Source organism: Chenopodium quinoa, unplaced genomic scaffold (genome assembly GCF_001683475.1).
Source record: "Chenopodium quinoa cultivar QQ74 unplaced genomic scaffold, ASM168347v1, whole genome shotgun sequence".
NCBI lineage: Eukaryota > Viridiplantae > Streptophyta > Magnoliopsida > Caryophyllales > Amaranthaceae > Chenopodium > Chenopodium quinoa.
Genome location: NW_018745275.1, coordinates 1,462,328 through 1,478,742, shown reverse-complemented (window position 1 = coordinate 1,478,742; position 16,415 = coordinate 1,462,328). Strand labels below are relative to the sequence as shown.

The window sequence follows — 16,415 nt, the reverse complement described above, 5'->3', positions numbered from 1 at the left end:
TCTACTTAATGTCGAATAAATCTGAATCTTTTGAGAAATTCAAAGAATTTCAGAAAGAAGTTGAGAATCAACTTGGCAAGAAAATTAAAGCACTTCGATCGGATCGAGGTGGCGAATATTTGAGCCATGAATTCGACGATCACTTGAAAGAAAATGGTATTCTTTCAGAGTTGACACCTCCTGGAACTCCTCAATGGAACGGAGTATCCGAACGGAGGAATCGAACCTTTTTAGACATGGTTCGATCAATGATGGGTCTTAGTGAACTTCCTATCTCTTTCTGGGGACATGCGCTACAAACCGCGGCACTAACACTAAACCGAGCTCCGTCAAAAGCTGTTGAAAAGACTCCATATGAATTATGGACTAAGAAACCTCCTAGGTTGTCTTTTCTTAAGATTTGGGGATGCGAAGCATATGTCAAACAATTAATCTCCGACAAACTTCACCCCAAATCAGACAAGTGTTTCTTTGTGGGATGCCCAAAAGAAACAAAAGGGTATTACTTCTACAATAAATCCAAGAACAAAGTATTTGTTGCTCGTGATGGTGTATTTTTGGAGAAGGAACACCTTTCCAAAATGACAAGTGGGAGGAAAATCGAACTCAACGAAGTTCGAGAAGACGAGCAACAATGTCAACCTGATAAAACTGACAATCTAAGTTCTTTGGAAGCAACTGAGAAGATTGGTCAGAATCAAACAGACAATGTAAATGCTCAACCCATTACCCTTCGTAGGTCGCAACGGCAAAGATCTCAACCAGACAGATACCTTGGTATTGTCTTAACCGATGACCAGGACATCTTAGTTATGGATGGAGATGAGCCAGCGACATACAAGCAAGCTATGACGAGCCCCGACTCTACTAAATGGCAAGAAGCCATGGAATCCGAGATGGACTCCATGTCTGAAAATCAAGTCTGGGACTTGGTGAATTTGCCCGAGGGTTACACACCCATTGGTAGCAAATGGATCTTCAAATTGAAGACAGACAAGGATGGAAATGTATCGATTTACAAGGTTAGACTGGTGGCGAAAGGTTATAGACAAATCCATGGGATTGACTATGATGAAACCTTTTCACCAGTTGCAATGCTAAAGTCTGTCCGGATTATCCTAGCGATTGCGGCATATTACGATTATGAAATATGGCAAATGGATGTTAAAATCGCCTTCCTAAATGGGATTTTGGAAGAAACTGTGTACATGACACTTCCAGAAGGTTTTTTTTATCAAAGCAACACTGGAAAGGTATGCAAGCTTAAAAAGTCAATTTATGGACTAAAGCAAGCTAGCAGGAGTTGGAATCTGCGATTTGATGAAGCCATCAACAAGTTTGGTTTTATCAAGAATCCAGATGAATCTTGTGTATACAAGAAGGTTAGTGGGAGTGACATCACATTCCTAGTCCTATATGTCGATGAGTCCGTAAAGGGCTGGTTGGGAAAGTGCTTTTCAATGAAGGACTTAGGAGTGGCACAATACATATTGGGCATCAAGATCTACAGGGATAGATCTAAGAGGATGATTGTATTGAGCCAAAATACTTACATTGATAAGGTACTGGCACGATTCCATATGGAGAATACTAAGAGAGGGCATTTACCCATGTCCCATGGCGTAACTTTCAGCAAGAAAGAGTGTCCACAGACAGCTGTTGAGCAAGAGAGAATAAATCAGATCCCATGGATCGATCATATATGCCATGATATGTACCAGACCAGATGTATCGTATGCCTTGAGTGCTACGAGCCGATACCAATCGGACCCAGGAGAGGCGCATTGGACTGTGGCCAAGAATATCTTGGAGTACCTGAAAAGGAACAAGGACAAATTCCTGGTCTATGGTGGCCACAAAGACTTGGTTGTTGAAGGTTACACCGACGCTAGCTTCCAGACTGACAGAGACGACTTCAAGTCACAGTCAGGGTACAAATTCTATTTGAATGGAGGAGCGTTTAGCTGGAAGAGTGCCAAGCATAGCACCACTGCAGATTCTACAACAGAAGCCGAATACATGGCTGCTTCAGAAGCCGCTAAGGAGGCTGTTTGGATTCGCAAGTTTGTCAGTGAACTTGGTGTTGTACCCTCCATCAAGGGTCCGATAGATCTCTACTGTGACAACAATGGAGCTATCGCTCAGGCTAGAGAGCCAAGAGAGCAACAGAAGGTCAAACATGTCCAAAGGCGATTTCACATGATAAGGGAATGGAAATCCGAAGGTGAAATCAGAATTTGCAAGATCGGTACGGATGATAATGTGGCTGATCCTTTGACTAAACCTCTGCCTCAAGTGAAACACAATAAGCATATTGAGGCAAGGGAATCAAGCACGTCGGAGACTGGCTTTGGAATTCCCTGTACATGTGTTTTAATTAAACTAGATGTTTTAATGTAAGACACTGTATTGAAACCATTCATTTATGGAGTAATTAATTTTTATGCAAAAATTACCATTCACTCTATTGCTATTTAAATGTGGTTTAGAATTAAATAATGAGTCCATTCGATTTATGGAAATATTCAAAACAGGGTATCAAGACCATGTCTTGGATAAAGAAACACTTGTTAAGTGAACATTGAATATTTAAATAAAAAATTGTCCCTAATCGAGGTCATCTAATTGATGGACGATTGATGACCACCAGAGATTAGTGTGTAATATGATTTATAGCACCGTTTCTTGTGTTGCAAGGACATAATGGTCATAAATCATTTGCACAGGTGCCAGTTCGGAACTGCACTGGAAAGACCTATGAGAGTACTTTAAGAGATTTAAAATTGTCATAAGTACATTTCTCATTATAGCTATCAGAACCTGTTTCCTCAACCATGAGTGTTGTGAAGTTTTTTTGTTTGAGTACTAGTCTCCTTGATGTTGCCTAACGTCTGCCGTAACTGGGGATCATAACGGGAACACTCGGGAGATTAGGTCTTCTTAGTAAGAGAAACTTACAATGCGAGACTGGGAATGTCCCCTTATTAACAATAGGGAACATGTCTTTGTTGTTTACAAGGCCGCTCGAAGAGCGAGACTGTGAAAATCCATGGCCGTGCTCAGATGGATTTTAGAAATCATCTGCTTATTGAAAGTCGAAATCTGAGATCGAGAAACACTTCTGAACGAAATATGGATGACGATGAATCTTACCTTATAGTTCACGAAGAGACATTAAGCGACATAGGAAATGAGTTATACACTGTATACACACTCGAAGGACAAGTGGGAGATTGAAAGGAATAGTGTCCTTCCAACAAGTGTATTATTCTGATAGAGGGTTTAAAATTATTACAGAGCTAATTCTTCAATAAGGTCAAGTGATCGGAATGCCTAGGTGGAGGCCGCTCCGATCAGTAATATTAAGGTATAATTAATATTACAGCTTAATCTTAACTGAACCCTTCGGGTCGAACCCAATCGAACAACCGATCCGAGATGACGAATCATTCCAAAGGATATAATGAGTCATCGGAGTTTTACAAACACAGACGTCGGATATCAAGCCTAGGGTGTCGAGACCAAGCGTCGCAAAATCACAAGCAACAAGTACGAGCATAGCCGTAGCATCACATTGGCCTAGCCATGTGAAGTGCTAGGCTAGACTAGCTCATCGCAAGCCTAGGCGCACCATGTGTGTGCTAGGCGCGCCCTAGGTGCTGTCGCACCATCGCAGCACAAGCACAACACTATCGCATGGCTAGGCCTATGCGTGTGTGCGTGTGCATGTGCCTAGGGCTGTCGCACCATTGCAGCACAAGCACAACAGTATCGCATGGCTAGGCCTATGCGTGTGTGCGTGTGCATGTGCCTAGGGTTGTCGCACCATCGCAGCACACAACATAGCACCATCGCAGCGCTTGGCACTTGCATGTGTGTGTGTGTGTGCCTAGCACTATCGCCAAGCATCAAGCCATCCAACATGAGTGGCTTGCTAGCAGCACGCATGCTGGGCCTTGCGTGCATGTGCGCTATGGCTTGGCTAGCGTGTGCGTGTGCGATGGCTGGGCAGCAGCGCCTAGCTAGTAGCACACAGCGCCTAGCAAGCAGCAGCAGCGTAGACACTACCCAGCACAGCCACATGCATCAAGCTTGTGCTGGCTGGGCTGGTGCTAGCTGGCTGGGCATGCTGGCAGTGCTAGCTGGCTGCCAACCCAGAAGCCCACATGAGGCCGGTTTTGTGAGGGGTGGGGACCAACCCTTGGGCAAAGCCTTAGGAAGCAAGGCAATGGTCCCCCCTTATTCTTGGTCCTCACCTAACTCTCTCTCTCCCCTTGACACTTGTTGCATTGTGATTGAGTTGATTATTTATTTAATTTAGAATTAAATAAATTGTCATATTTACCAACTCTCCCACATTGGTGGGAGATTGGAAATCAAGGGTTCATTTCCTTATAAATACCAAGGCTTGGGTATTTGGGAAAGAACACACTTGAGTGGAATTGTAAAGGAAACTCCATTGTTAAGTATACCTTGAATTCGTAAAACTCCAAGTTTATATTTTGTCCGGGACTTGACTAACCTTCGAGGCTTAGGACGATCGGGTCGGGTTCGAGGGTACGATCCCGTTGGAGGCCTTGCATTATTGAGTTTGAAGTAAGAGCTCGTTGTAAGAGCGAAGCACGCTTCGAGGGTATATTTCTTATCCTTACTCTTAATTGTGTTTTAATTATGTTTTTCTTGTATTAGTTGCATTAATTATGGGGGCGGGTCTTGGGGGGTTTCATTCCGCGTAGTGAGGGTCACTACGAAACCCTACAAGGTCTTGGCAACATGACTAATGTAAAAGTTTCATTGCAATCATAGTCATACTATGAGTTAGTTAAATCCTTTAGTAACTAGTCGTTGCTTAATTAGAAAACACTTTTCTTCTTTGTCCATTTTGATTACAATGGGTCTTACCAAATTTGGCAAATTAATCAAGTGTCAAACACTTGCTTACAGACTTAGAATCTATTTCACATTTCCATGGTTTTTAAACCACTTGGAGTTATACCTTTTCAAATTTATTACTTGCATAATCATTATGTTCCAAAATGAATATTTAGAACTTTTAGTAAATATGAAATCATATTTCTTTAGCTAAGTTTTAGATATGCTAGTCATCATTGTGGGTCTTTATGCAATAATTAAAACTTATACAACAACTTTATTTAATTTTCAATGAGAAACGACAATAGAGGGTGTGCACTTGGATTGTACTTCCTTCGACACATGGTTATTATTCCCGTTACACTTAATGAGACTACGCGTTGTCATTTATGACATGAGGTAAAGCATGCTCATACTATTGCTTTTATTCGAGTACTTCTTGAATTTCTTCAAGATTTTTGAATTAACTTTTCTCGAACTCCTTCGAGGCTCTCGAACTTTGTCGAGATTCATATACTCCCACTTCCCTTTTGAAGAGGCACATTGGCATGGGGTTAACCAACCATGGTTTGAACCATGTTTGTTTGTTGCTTTTCCCGAACTCTTTCGAGATTTATACTACTCCCACTTGACTTTTTGAAAATGACATCTTTTCCAGAAGGGCATCTACTTGAGCAACAAACATTTTGTGCTAAGTATTATTTGCATAGTAGTACCCTGTGCTCTGTATAGGAATCGGACGTGTTTTAAACGATTTAATACAACTTTTATTCCTTGCTTTGTAGAAAGTCTTTATAAGAACTTTTCTTATCCATATCACATATGAAGCTTTTGCTACATTTTGATTTGACATATGTAGTTTTGTTTAGTTTTGTAGCTCATCTTACAAGTATATCCCTTGAATAATGGTTGAAAGATAGAGTATTTTCATCTATTATCAAAATATATCTCATATAGACTGATAGCTTATTTCATTAACACTTCATAAGGTTTCCTTTCGGAGTTTGTTATAAAACAATTTCACAACTCTTGGATGTTTATCAAGGTCTTGGCTTAAATTCTCATTATTAATCATATCGCAATACTTTGAATATCTTGCCAAGTAAATGTCTTTACTCAAACTTTCTCCATTACAATCATATTGTAATGTATTTATTATTTTGTCAAGTTGATTATGAATTTCATACCGGACCTTTTGAACTTTTCAAAAACTTTCACTATTATGCTTCAACTAAGCACAAGTGATTGTATCACAAATAAAGTTTCATTCTCCGTCTCTAGCCTTTGAACCTTATGTTTTCTTACATCGATATGTATTCGACCTCGAGTTCATGTCGTCATTTCTCTAAACGATGATTTTGTCAATCGTCAAATTAGAATGATATCAATAGATTCAAAATCTAATGATATTAAAAGTCCATCCCTTTGGATTCGCCATATGCAATGTTCATTTTTCATATGAATCAATGACATTTTAGAGACAATTATATATATATATATAGAACTGGTTTATCTATAAATCTGCCATATAGAACTTTTGACTTATTTAGCAATTCAAAAACATACTTTGATTCAAGTAAGCATGAAATAACATTTACTCCATGTTTTGAACCTTCAATGCTTAGTCATTACTAACATTGATTGGTATTTTGATAATGGCAAGAATAAATAACATTTATTTAACTCTAGCTAATTACTAAGTAAGGTGAAATATAAGTTCTACTTGTAAAGTTGCAACTTTTTGCTTCTAGACTTGTAGATTCTACTTGTGAAGTAGCAACAATTGCTTCTAAGCTTGTAGATTTACTTCTCCCTTAGCCAAACTTCGTCTTTTAATTCAACCACATTCTTCAATGAGTGAACTAAACGTGGCATCATATGTCCAAGAAGTAATAATATACTAAATTAATTTCTATAATATACTTCTTAAATTGGAACATTCCCATTCTTTTACCTTCCAACTGTATGAGGTAGTTTCTAATCAATTGGAATTGGTCCATTTAATTTGAAACATTTATTGTTTCTATTTCTAAAAATCTCTTCTAATTTTATTAGGTCAGACAATTTTGTTTCTTGCAAGTGTTTCTCTAGAAATAATTTCTGGAAAACTATTTCTAGAAAACAGAAGTTGTTTTCCAAAAGCTTGGCCAAACATACCCTAGGATGCTAAGGCATTTCGTTACTCTTAGATCTATTCTCGTTTAGTTAACAATGGTTACAAGTCTTAATGAAACCCCAACTCCCTAAGAGTCTTTTACATTTTTTATTTTTCAATAAAGTATTAACTCACTATTTTTCTTATATAATTTTTTAATACTCCAACTACCCATTACTTTTAATTTATTTATAAAATTAAGTTATATAAAATTATATATTAGTCAAAGTGTAACACTTTATAAAACACAAACGGAATACACGACTAACCTGATCTGAAATTCAGCCACAACAATCCACATGACAGCATATGACATAATGCAATGTTCCTAGTAAAAAAAAAAACATTAATCTGATCCTCCTTAGCAAAAACAGACTAGATAAGCTTAGAGAGAGAATGGGAACCCAACAGTTACAACTGCCACTGGCATCATCATCATCTTCAACTTGTTCAACCATACTTTCTTCAATTTTATCTCACCACTACAATTGCCGTAGCACCACCACCTCACTCCTATTCAACCGCAGCACCACCACCAACACCATTCTCTCTCTTTCCCTCAACCATGTCAACCACCGTCGTTCAATTCAACACGGCCGTGTTGGTATGGATGACTCGGGTATTCCGGCTACCACTACCGCTTTCGAGGATGAGGAAGACGATGTACAACCCGAACCTACTCCTGAGGATCTCGAATACATTAGCCAAATTAAAAAAGTAATTCTATCTTCTTTGTTTGGTTTTATTGGATTATGAATTTTGATTTTATTTGATGATTTTTCGTTAGGTTTTGGAGCTTCTGAGGAAAAACAAGGACATGCTTTTTGGAGAGGTACATAATTAATAATTTTGCTTAACTTCTTGCACTACTCTTGGAATTTCTATGTTTTTTATTCAATTATTTGTAAATAGAAGATTAACCCGCATTTTTAATGCATAATATCTTGTATTTTTAGTAAAATTAAGTTGATTGATCATATAGGAACTAAGAAGAATATGGAATTTGGGGGAATAAAAAAAAGTTGGTGCTCCATGAAGGCTTTATTTGATTTGGAGTAAACATGTTCGATGGATATGGTTTTACATGGATTTAAAAAACGATAGTTTTCTTTGTTTGATTCCTTACTAGAAAAGTTACTCCGTATAAAGAAAGTAAAATTCAAAGTGGAAGGGAGAGGACAGACGGGAGGAGAGGAAAAAGGAAGGTAAAGAGCAGGGAGTAAAATATGGCTTTATTGGGTTAGTGAGGCTTAAAATTTGTTAAGCCCAATTTATTTGGTCTTTAGGCTACTAGTTAATCTTGCATGTTGATTTATTGGATGCAAATTGTGGAAGCTATTAGAAAATGATAACTATGCACAAATTGTTCTAACACAATTCCCCTGGTCTTCCACTTTTGTGTTATGGGGGAGTTTGTAAATTGGGCTGTTGTTGCAGCCTAGTGGATTCGTCAAGGATAGAGAAATAAACTGGGGTTTTAAGTCTCAGATTTGATTTTCAATATGGCTAAATAAGGCTGATGAAGGGGTGGTTATAGTCTGAAATGCCGGAGTTTGTATAGGGCGATGAATTTGAAGTGATGGACCTTAAACCTTTTTCTTTAAAAGCCAAATATCAGATCTTATACTTGAAAAGATACATTTTTGAAGCAAATGAATTATGTATAAAGAGTAAACATAATCAACAAGAACAGAAGGTGAGTTGAATGAAGTAAAACATTGTGTAAGAGATGGGAGAGGAGAAAATAATAAAATGTAGGAGTAGGGACCATGTGAAAAGAGAGATATAATACGTAGTATAAAACAAGAGATGTCCCAAAAAGGAAATGGGGCACTTTATAAAAACGGCTGACTTAGGAAACTGAAGCATTTAAAAAAAAAAAAACAACCAAAAGGAGTATCAGCTTTATTGGGGACTTGGGGGGGGGGGGTAGGGGTGGGGGGTAATTGGATTACCATGAGAGAATATAGCTGATTGCTCTAAGTTTAGTGATGGGGACTGAGTGTCAATGTGAGTGTTAATTCCTAAAACATAAGAAATCATTCAGGACTTTGCATGGAAATTTACGAAATTCAAGGGTTCCATATTACTTGACTGGCTATAACAAATTATGAACTGCAGTAATAGTTATAGACTTTGGTGATGCATCTTGTGGTTGATGCCAACCACAGAGGTCCCTAAGGAATTAGTGGTACGCAAGAAGTGTACACTCAAAATGGGACAATTTCAATAGGTGTATAAATTATTTTTCTAACATTGGCTTTTGGCCCAACCCCAAAGCTTTCAGCGTTAGTTGGGAATTCTTTGGTGCTGAGGTAGTGGTTTGTCCCCAAAATACATCAGCTTGTTTAATTTTGTTTTGGGTCATTTTGATAGGACAAGAGATCTCCTTGTATAATCCTGGCACTTCATGTTGAACATCATGATTATTATCATTCTTTTAAAGCAACACTTAAAGTTGAAGTACTTTTCAAGTTCTCACTATTAGACTCTATTTATGAAGAAAATCTCAGGTATTTGTCCAGTGTCTACACTCCTAATTTTAAACTAGAGGCCAGCTTTGTTTACATCCTGTCCCTAATTCAATTACGCATTTCACCGAAATATCTTGTCCGTAAATAAAAGTGTCATTTCACCTTTATTTAATTTTCTAATCACTTTAAATCAACTGAAACACTATTTGGTTTTTATATTCATCTTTTCCCCACTACTTTTTTTATTTTTTTTTCTTTTATTAACTTACCTAAAAAAATATGTGCAAAAGGTGAATGAGATTTTAATTTGAGCGGAATGAGTACTTGATCAGTGATATCATGTTGATGTCAATTCTTGCCTTTTGTGATTATCTAGTCATTGCTTTTAGTTAAACACAAATTTGATGTGCCTTTTTCATTTGATTTTGTCGAGTTTTGTCCTAGAAGATGTTGGTTAAGCGTAAGTCTTTCTTTTCATTCTTCGGTAGAGAACATCTATTTTTTTTTTTTTTTTTGTTTTAGATGAATGGCTACCCTAGTTTGGATGCGCTTATTGCACCCTTTTAAACGTTCTTTCTAACTAAAATAATGTTTCACTTTTACCATACAATACGTTATATAGACAGAAATGTCTTTAATCTCAATAGAATATTATGTGTGGATTGATTTTTTTTTTTTTCTCAATCTTTTTGGCTAAGTTAAAACATCTTTCCCATTATAATGATTTATTGACCTTGCACTTTAAATAAGGATGTGCAACCATCTATCGAAGTAATTATAATCATCAATGTATAGTTTAACTATATTATGTTGGTTTACTATTTTAAAATTTTGGTCCAAATCTGACTTACAATAAATTAGCTTTTAATATATATATGCTCTTCCTAAAATGTCTCTTGAAATATTCCTCAATAACAGCAACTTCTCATGTTATAATGTATGAAGTAATTATAATCATCAATGTATAGTTTTAACCATATTTATATTGGTTTACATTTTTAACAATTTGGTCCAAATGTTCTCAACTGGTCAGTTTGTTAGGTGCAAAATGATTTTTTATAATAAGTATAATTTTTACTAGAACTATATACGATGACAACATTTTTATTGTTGAATAATTTGTAGCTGGTCAATAATGAATGGTACATTAGGAGCTAACCACATATCTCTGACCGGAGACTTCTAATCAATGAGCTAGAATTTAAGTACATGTCATAAATCTATGAGGTACATGTCCTATAGCTATTAGGTACATATTGTAAAGTTATAATGGTTTTATTCATAACACAAATCTTTGATACTGGGTTTGCACATGTTACATTGTACTCTCTCCCAGCCCCTATGATTATAATTAATCATCTGTTACCTGGTCCCTTTTTATTTGAGGGTAAGTTGTGATAATAATTCCCTTATTTTTGTTTCTTCCAGAAGTTGCTATGGAGATTTGATTGTGCTCCCTTTTATGATTCCCTCAATTTAACTTGTAAGTTGTAACCTGGAGGCTTTAAAACACTCTGCATATGTTATGAAGAGCTTAGATTTTTGTTACATTAATATTTTCTTGGGAAGAGGATAGGTAAAAGAGAAGGGGATAATGATTGCAGAAGAGTTGACTTAATCAATCGAAGGCAAGTCCTATTGTCATCAGTTGGATCCATAGCTGGCTTTTTGAACGCTGCTTCCTTCTTATCAGCGCCTCCTTCCATAGCTGCTTCTTCAGGGTCTGGATTTGCTGACAGTTAAGTTTCTATGAAACTTGACAAACTTCTCTGATTTTGTTAGTATATTTTAGTTGAAAATTTTAAGGTACAGCCGCCTGCACCTTGCTTGGTACAGACGAAAAATACGAAAAGAACATGTAGCTGTTTGGTAAAGAACATACAGTTGTTTTGTAAAAAACATATAGCTGTTTTGTAAATAACATCCAATCTTATGTTTTTATTTTTATTTTTTTTTAGTTTTAAATCTAAAGAACATCTGTAATATTATTAAAGAACATGATAATATTATGTAATGTACATTATTTATACATACCCACCGTAATTTAATGACAAAATTCAAGAAACATTACACAATAAGCAATGAACATTATATCACAAATAAAAGAGTACATTACACGGACAATCAAAGAATATGGACATATGTTCTTTTCATTCTTTTTTGGTGCAAATATGTTCTTTTTAATTTAGGTATATTTTCATTACATTTTAATAGTATGTTCTTTTCACTAAAGTATGTTCTTTATATTTTTATAACGAAACGTCTGTATGATAGGTACAGACACCTGTAGGAATCACACACTGTATTTTAGTAGTAACAACCTAAATTAGAGGAGTCGTTTATAGTAAGGGTTTACTTGGTACTTTAATATGTATTTCCTCCTTTTCTTATTAATTGACACATGATACACTTCATCTAGGCACACATATTAAGGAGGCGTGAGATTTAAAGATGAAATACAAAAATACCCTTTATATAACCCACCCCTACACACTAACCTCCTAGGCTCCTACTCTTCTCCATGTCAGAAAAACCACGCTAACCAACTTCCTTAGGACCACCACTGCTAACACTATCGCCAACGTAACCACTATTGCAACCTCTGCCACCACTGAAAAACTCAACACCACTGGTTATGACACCACCACCTACTCCACTAGTACAAAAGTATCACCGTCACTCCATAAACACCTTAAAACTGATGGTAAAAATTAATCAAAATAAACACCAACTCAAAGAACACTACCTAAAATATAAAGAATAATACAAGATCTAAACACACATAGAAAAAACAAAAATAAAAAAGGTGATGGATTCATCCCATTACCACACAGTATTATCTCATCTTTCTCTCATCCCCATCCCAATCCTCATCACCTTTGTACCTATTTATATAGGGAAAAAAAGGAGACAGAAAATTCCTACTATCTATCGTCAAACACAAACATATTTTGCTACTTATAGAACGATGGGCTCTCTACCTCTTGAACTAGCTTTTAGGGATGACTCTCCTATTGTCACGTTTCAATGGTATTTGAGCCGACCACTGCTCCTTTAGTCCACATGTGACAGATGGAGGTGACGTCGGTGCTTGCTGGGGCTAGGAACCTTTCTCTATCTCCTGTTCTCCCTCTTTCTATCTAGCGCAAAGTCTGCCACATGAGGCCATGTAGCCTGCGACGAGGGGGGTATGTTATGGTCCATTGCAAGTTATGGGACTTGAGTCCCACATTGGTCACATGGGGTGCTGATATGGGGGTTATATAGGACAATGGGCTCTCCTCCTAGCTGAACTAACTTTTGGAGATGACTCTCCTATTGTCCTTTATCGTAGTGAATCAAATAATGCAGAGGGAGTATTGTGGGCTAAGATAGGGTAAAACAGGGAATGAAATCTATGAAACTAACCTATAAAATAGAAACATGTAAAAAAAAAAAAAAAAAAAAAAACACTCCAAAAGAGATGCATGTCAACTAATTATGGAATGGAGGAAGTAACTCGGGGGATTGATAACATTCTCCTGTTTTTTAAATTTAAAATAAAGGGAGGGGGGGCTCATAAACTACTTGTGTTGATTTATTAATGTAAACAATCAGAAGACCAAACATAACAAATTATCGAATGGAAATAGCCTCTTTGTTCTATACTTGTAGGATAAACCTTCCCCATCTCTTCAAAGGAGTGAGACTCTAAAAGTCTAAAGAGGTAGTGAACTTGGGGGCCACTTATTTTGATCTCTCTAGGTGTCACAGTGGTTGTCTTTATCTGTTTCAATTTCAGTGCCTGCGCTCAGGGGAAAAGATTATGGAAAGACCAAGATGCGTTATCCTGACTATATTGAAACTGAAAGTGGCCTCCAGTTTAAGGTTACGTTATTATGTCCATCTTCATACATTAAGATGTGCCCACGGGTTCATGATCATTTCTTGTTTTCATTTTGTCTTTACCTTTTTATGTTTTGCAATCCAGGACTTGAGAAAAGGAACTGGTCCAACCCCTAAGATTGGGGAGAGTGTGGTGGTGGGTCATCCATATCCTACATGAACTTGCTCAATTCGCTTCAGTTTTTCATGTATATTGATTTATTTGATACATATATTTCTAGCCCTTAATTGGTTTTGGTGTTCATTATACCATGTATAGGGTTATTGAGTATGTTGTGAGAGCTTTGTCAATCAAGTTGAAGGAATAATTTTGTTCACTCAATTAATTTCTATTTGTTTTTGTTGTATGAGAATCTTTATAACATTTCAATTCTGAAAGTATTCAGGTAGATTGGGATGGGTACACAATAGGATACTATGGACGTATATTTGAAGCTCGTAATAAGACAAAGGGTGGGTCCTTTGAGGTATTACTCTGATAATAATATGCCTTTATCCTCTATACTTGTTATCTTGTTGGTGCGACTAAAAGTAGTTTGTGACTCTTTGGTCTTTTGATATGTAGGGCGATGACAAGGAATTCTTCAAATTCAAAATAGGATCCCAAGAGGTATGTGACTATTTCCTTATTTCAAACAGTGATGTATGGAAGGAAGCACACATATCATATGTTCATTCCATTTCCTCTTGACTGCATTTAATATATATATTTATTTTTAAATAACTTCGTTGCATAACTCCAAACAGCGAAAGTCTTCTGTCTTTATTATACACACACACACACACACTCAATCTCTCTCTCTCTCTCTCTCTCTCTCTTCCCCCCCCCCCTCCACCCCCACCTCCCGTCCGACCCTATTTGTTTGCCCCATGTACATTTTGGGCCGTTTAAATATTATGGGCCGTTCTTTAAATATGCCCATCCACTTGCAAAATTTTGGTCCAAGACTAACAATCTTTGCCTAAGGGGCAAACAATTGAAACAGATATACTCAGAATCAGCATCTCCATTAGTTTAGGCTAGAAGGAGTATATGCTGAGCTTTAGGCTTCTCTAACTGGTGTAAAATTGGGTTATAGACTTGCTATAGACTAGGAAAATCAGATGCAGCGTTTAAGACACAAGAACATATATTAAGGTGAAAGCTTGCGGTTAAGTGATATTTAAAAGTAACAGATACAAGAAATATAGCTTGAGGCTATAACTCTCCAAAAGGGCAGCTTGAGGCTGCTTCTCTCTCTACTAGACTAATCTCACAAATCACGTAAGAGACTACTATTCCATTGCGACTACATTATATACCAAGCATTCAGCGATACAAAAAGTACCCTAATTATAAAGAGATTTGTCTTGTAATGCCATTGTGACCTTTAAAAACAGAACACCAGTTACCACTCCTCCAAGTTCTTCATTAATAGCCCTCTTCCTCTTTGTGCTGCTACTGATCATGAACCTTTTGGGTTGCTGTTCTTTCTTCTCTCATAGACTCGAATTGGTTGTGAGGGTGGTTCGACCCGGTTCATTGTTGTTGTAATGTGTTAAGTTGTGTTAGATGGATGTTTTTGTCTTAGCCTAATTAACTAACAAATATTACACATAAGAGTGATGGACATAAAATGGATGACTAAAATATATTTAAATTTGAATATAGAGGCTTAATCTTCTTTTACTGTCATTTCGTGGTGATCATGATTAGATTGGAAGGTGTTTGACGAAGCTGATGCCTGACCTGAACATGCAGGTTATCCCAGCATTCGAGGAAGCTGTCTTAGGCATGTCATTGGGTGGAATTAGGAGGTATTCAGTTTCTGGCAAAGGATAATCTTTCCGGTATCACAAAATTTGAACTCCTACTAACATCCTTATTTGCAAAAAAGAGAACTATTGTGATACGGAAAGAGTACCTAAGCTATCTTTTGTTGCTAAGGAGAAATTCGGTCGAACATTTATATTTGTAATTTTAACAACTAATGTAGACTAATATAGCCATTTGCTGCTCATTGGATTTCTCTATATTGCAATACTTTCAAGAGTGGAATTTTGTAAGTTGACAAAGGGCGGTTGGATTTCTCGGATGGTGCAGGGTTATAGTGCCTCCAGAACTGGGATACCCTGACAACGACTACACTAAGAAGGGACCTAAGCCAACAACGTTCTCGGTATGTAGGATATGTCAACGATTTCATTGCGTTGTTCATTCTAATGTCTGTGTTACTGACAAAGTTATATCCACAGGGGCAAAGGGCATTGGATTTTGTGCTGAGGAACCAGGGACTTATAGACAAGACTCTATTGTTTGATATTGAGCTCCTCAAAATCGTATCAAATTGAAAGTTGCTGCTCTCGCTGGTTGTTGAACACTATTTAGTTTTTATTGGTACAATGTTGTTTGAAATTATATTATTCTGAGACTTTCAGTGTTACTTGAATTAATCTACCTCTTCTCGCAGCCAGAGGTTTGCCCCTTGTAGTTTTGAGGTACCGAAATATGGAATGGCAAAGGAGTGTGGTTCCTGCTGATGTCGCCTGCAGGCTAATGCTTATGATGTTTCCTTCTATATTGATATTGTTTTTCATTCATTTTTTTTTTAATTTTTAATTTTTTTTTTTTTTTTTTTGTTTTATCCTCTTTTGCATTGATAGGCATTTGTAATTTCTCAGTATTTTTCCATAGAAGAAACTAAATGCAATTCTACTATTTCAATTGTGTTGCTTTATAATCAAAATGATAAGAACAAATTATTCAACTTTGAATGACATCTTCCGTTCCATCAGTGCACATTCTAGCTTACAAAATTTATTTTAGCATTCGTTGTAGAATTTTTTATACTATTTTCAATAAACATTAAAAATACTTTGTACTAAGAAACTTTCTTTATGAGGGAAGTTCATAATGAAAAAGTTATATTAGGAAATATCTCCTTATGCTAAAAATTGTCCAAAGAGACAACTCTTGGTTAGGACATGATAAAAGACGAAAAATAAAGAGAGACATGATATGATGACATGGAAAACTCCGTTGAAGATAG

At 36.7% G+C, this 16,415-nt stretch overlaps 1 protein-coding gene across 3 annotated transcripts; it reads left to right on the top strand.

Annotated features, from left to right (window-relative positions):
* The first annotated feature begins 7,266 nt into the window (after positions 1-7,266).
* Positions 7,267-16,143, top strand: LOC110711458 (peptidyl-prolyl cis-trans isomerase FKBP19, chloroplastic). Of its 3 annotated transcripts, XM_021889834.1 has the most exons (12): positions 7,268-7,744; positions 7,815-7,859; positions 10,930-10,984; positions 11,078-11,239; positions 13,283-13,368; positions 13,472-13,522; positions 13,773-13,853; positions 13,952-13,996; positions 15,128-15,183; positions 15,470-15,545; positions 15,622-15,735; positions 15,837-16,143. In XM_021889834.1, exons 1-11 carry the CDS (start codon positions 7,424-7,426, stop codon positions 15,715-15,717), a joined length of 1,074 nt encoding a protein of 357 aa, XP_021745526.1. In that variant the 5' UTR covers positions 7,268-7,423; the 3' UTR covers positions 15,718-15,735; positions 15,837-16,143. The 3 variants fall into 3 exon arrangements, with proteins under 3 accessions (XP_021745527.1, XP_021745526.1, XP_021745525.1); XM_021889835.1 differs by having other exon boundaries at positions 7,267-7,690; positions 15,622-16,143; XM_021889833.1 differs by having other exon boundaries at positions 15,622-16,143.
* Positions 16,144-16,415: the final 272 nt, after the last annotated feature.

Excerpts from the sequence above, each read along its gene's own strand:
- LOC110711458 (XM_021889834.1), top strand. The coding sequence starts at position 7,424 with ATGGGAACCCAACAGTTACAACTGCCACTGGCATCATCATCATCTTCA. Across the intron at positions 7,860-10,929 it reads AGGACATGCTTTTTGGAGAG|AAGTTGCTATGGAGATTTGA; the intron begins GTACATAATTAA and ends TGTTTCTTCCAG. Across the intron at positions 13,997-15,127 it reads TCAAAATAGGATCCCAAGAG|GTTATCCCAGCATTCGAGGA; the intron begins GTATGTGACTAT and ends CTGAACATGCAG.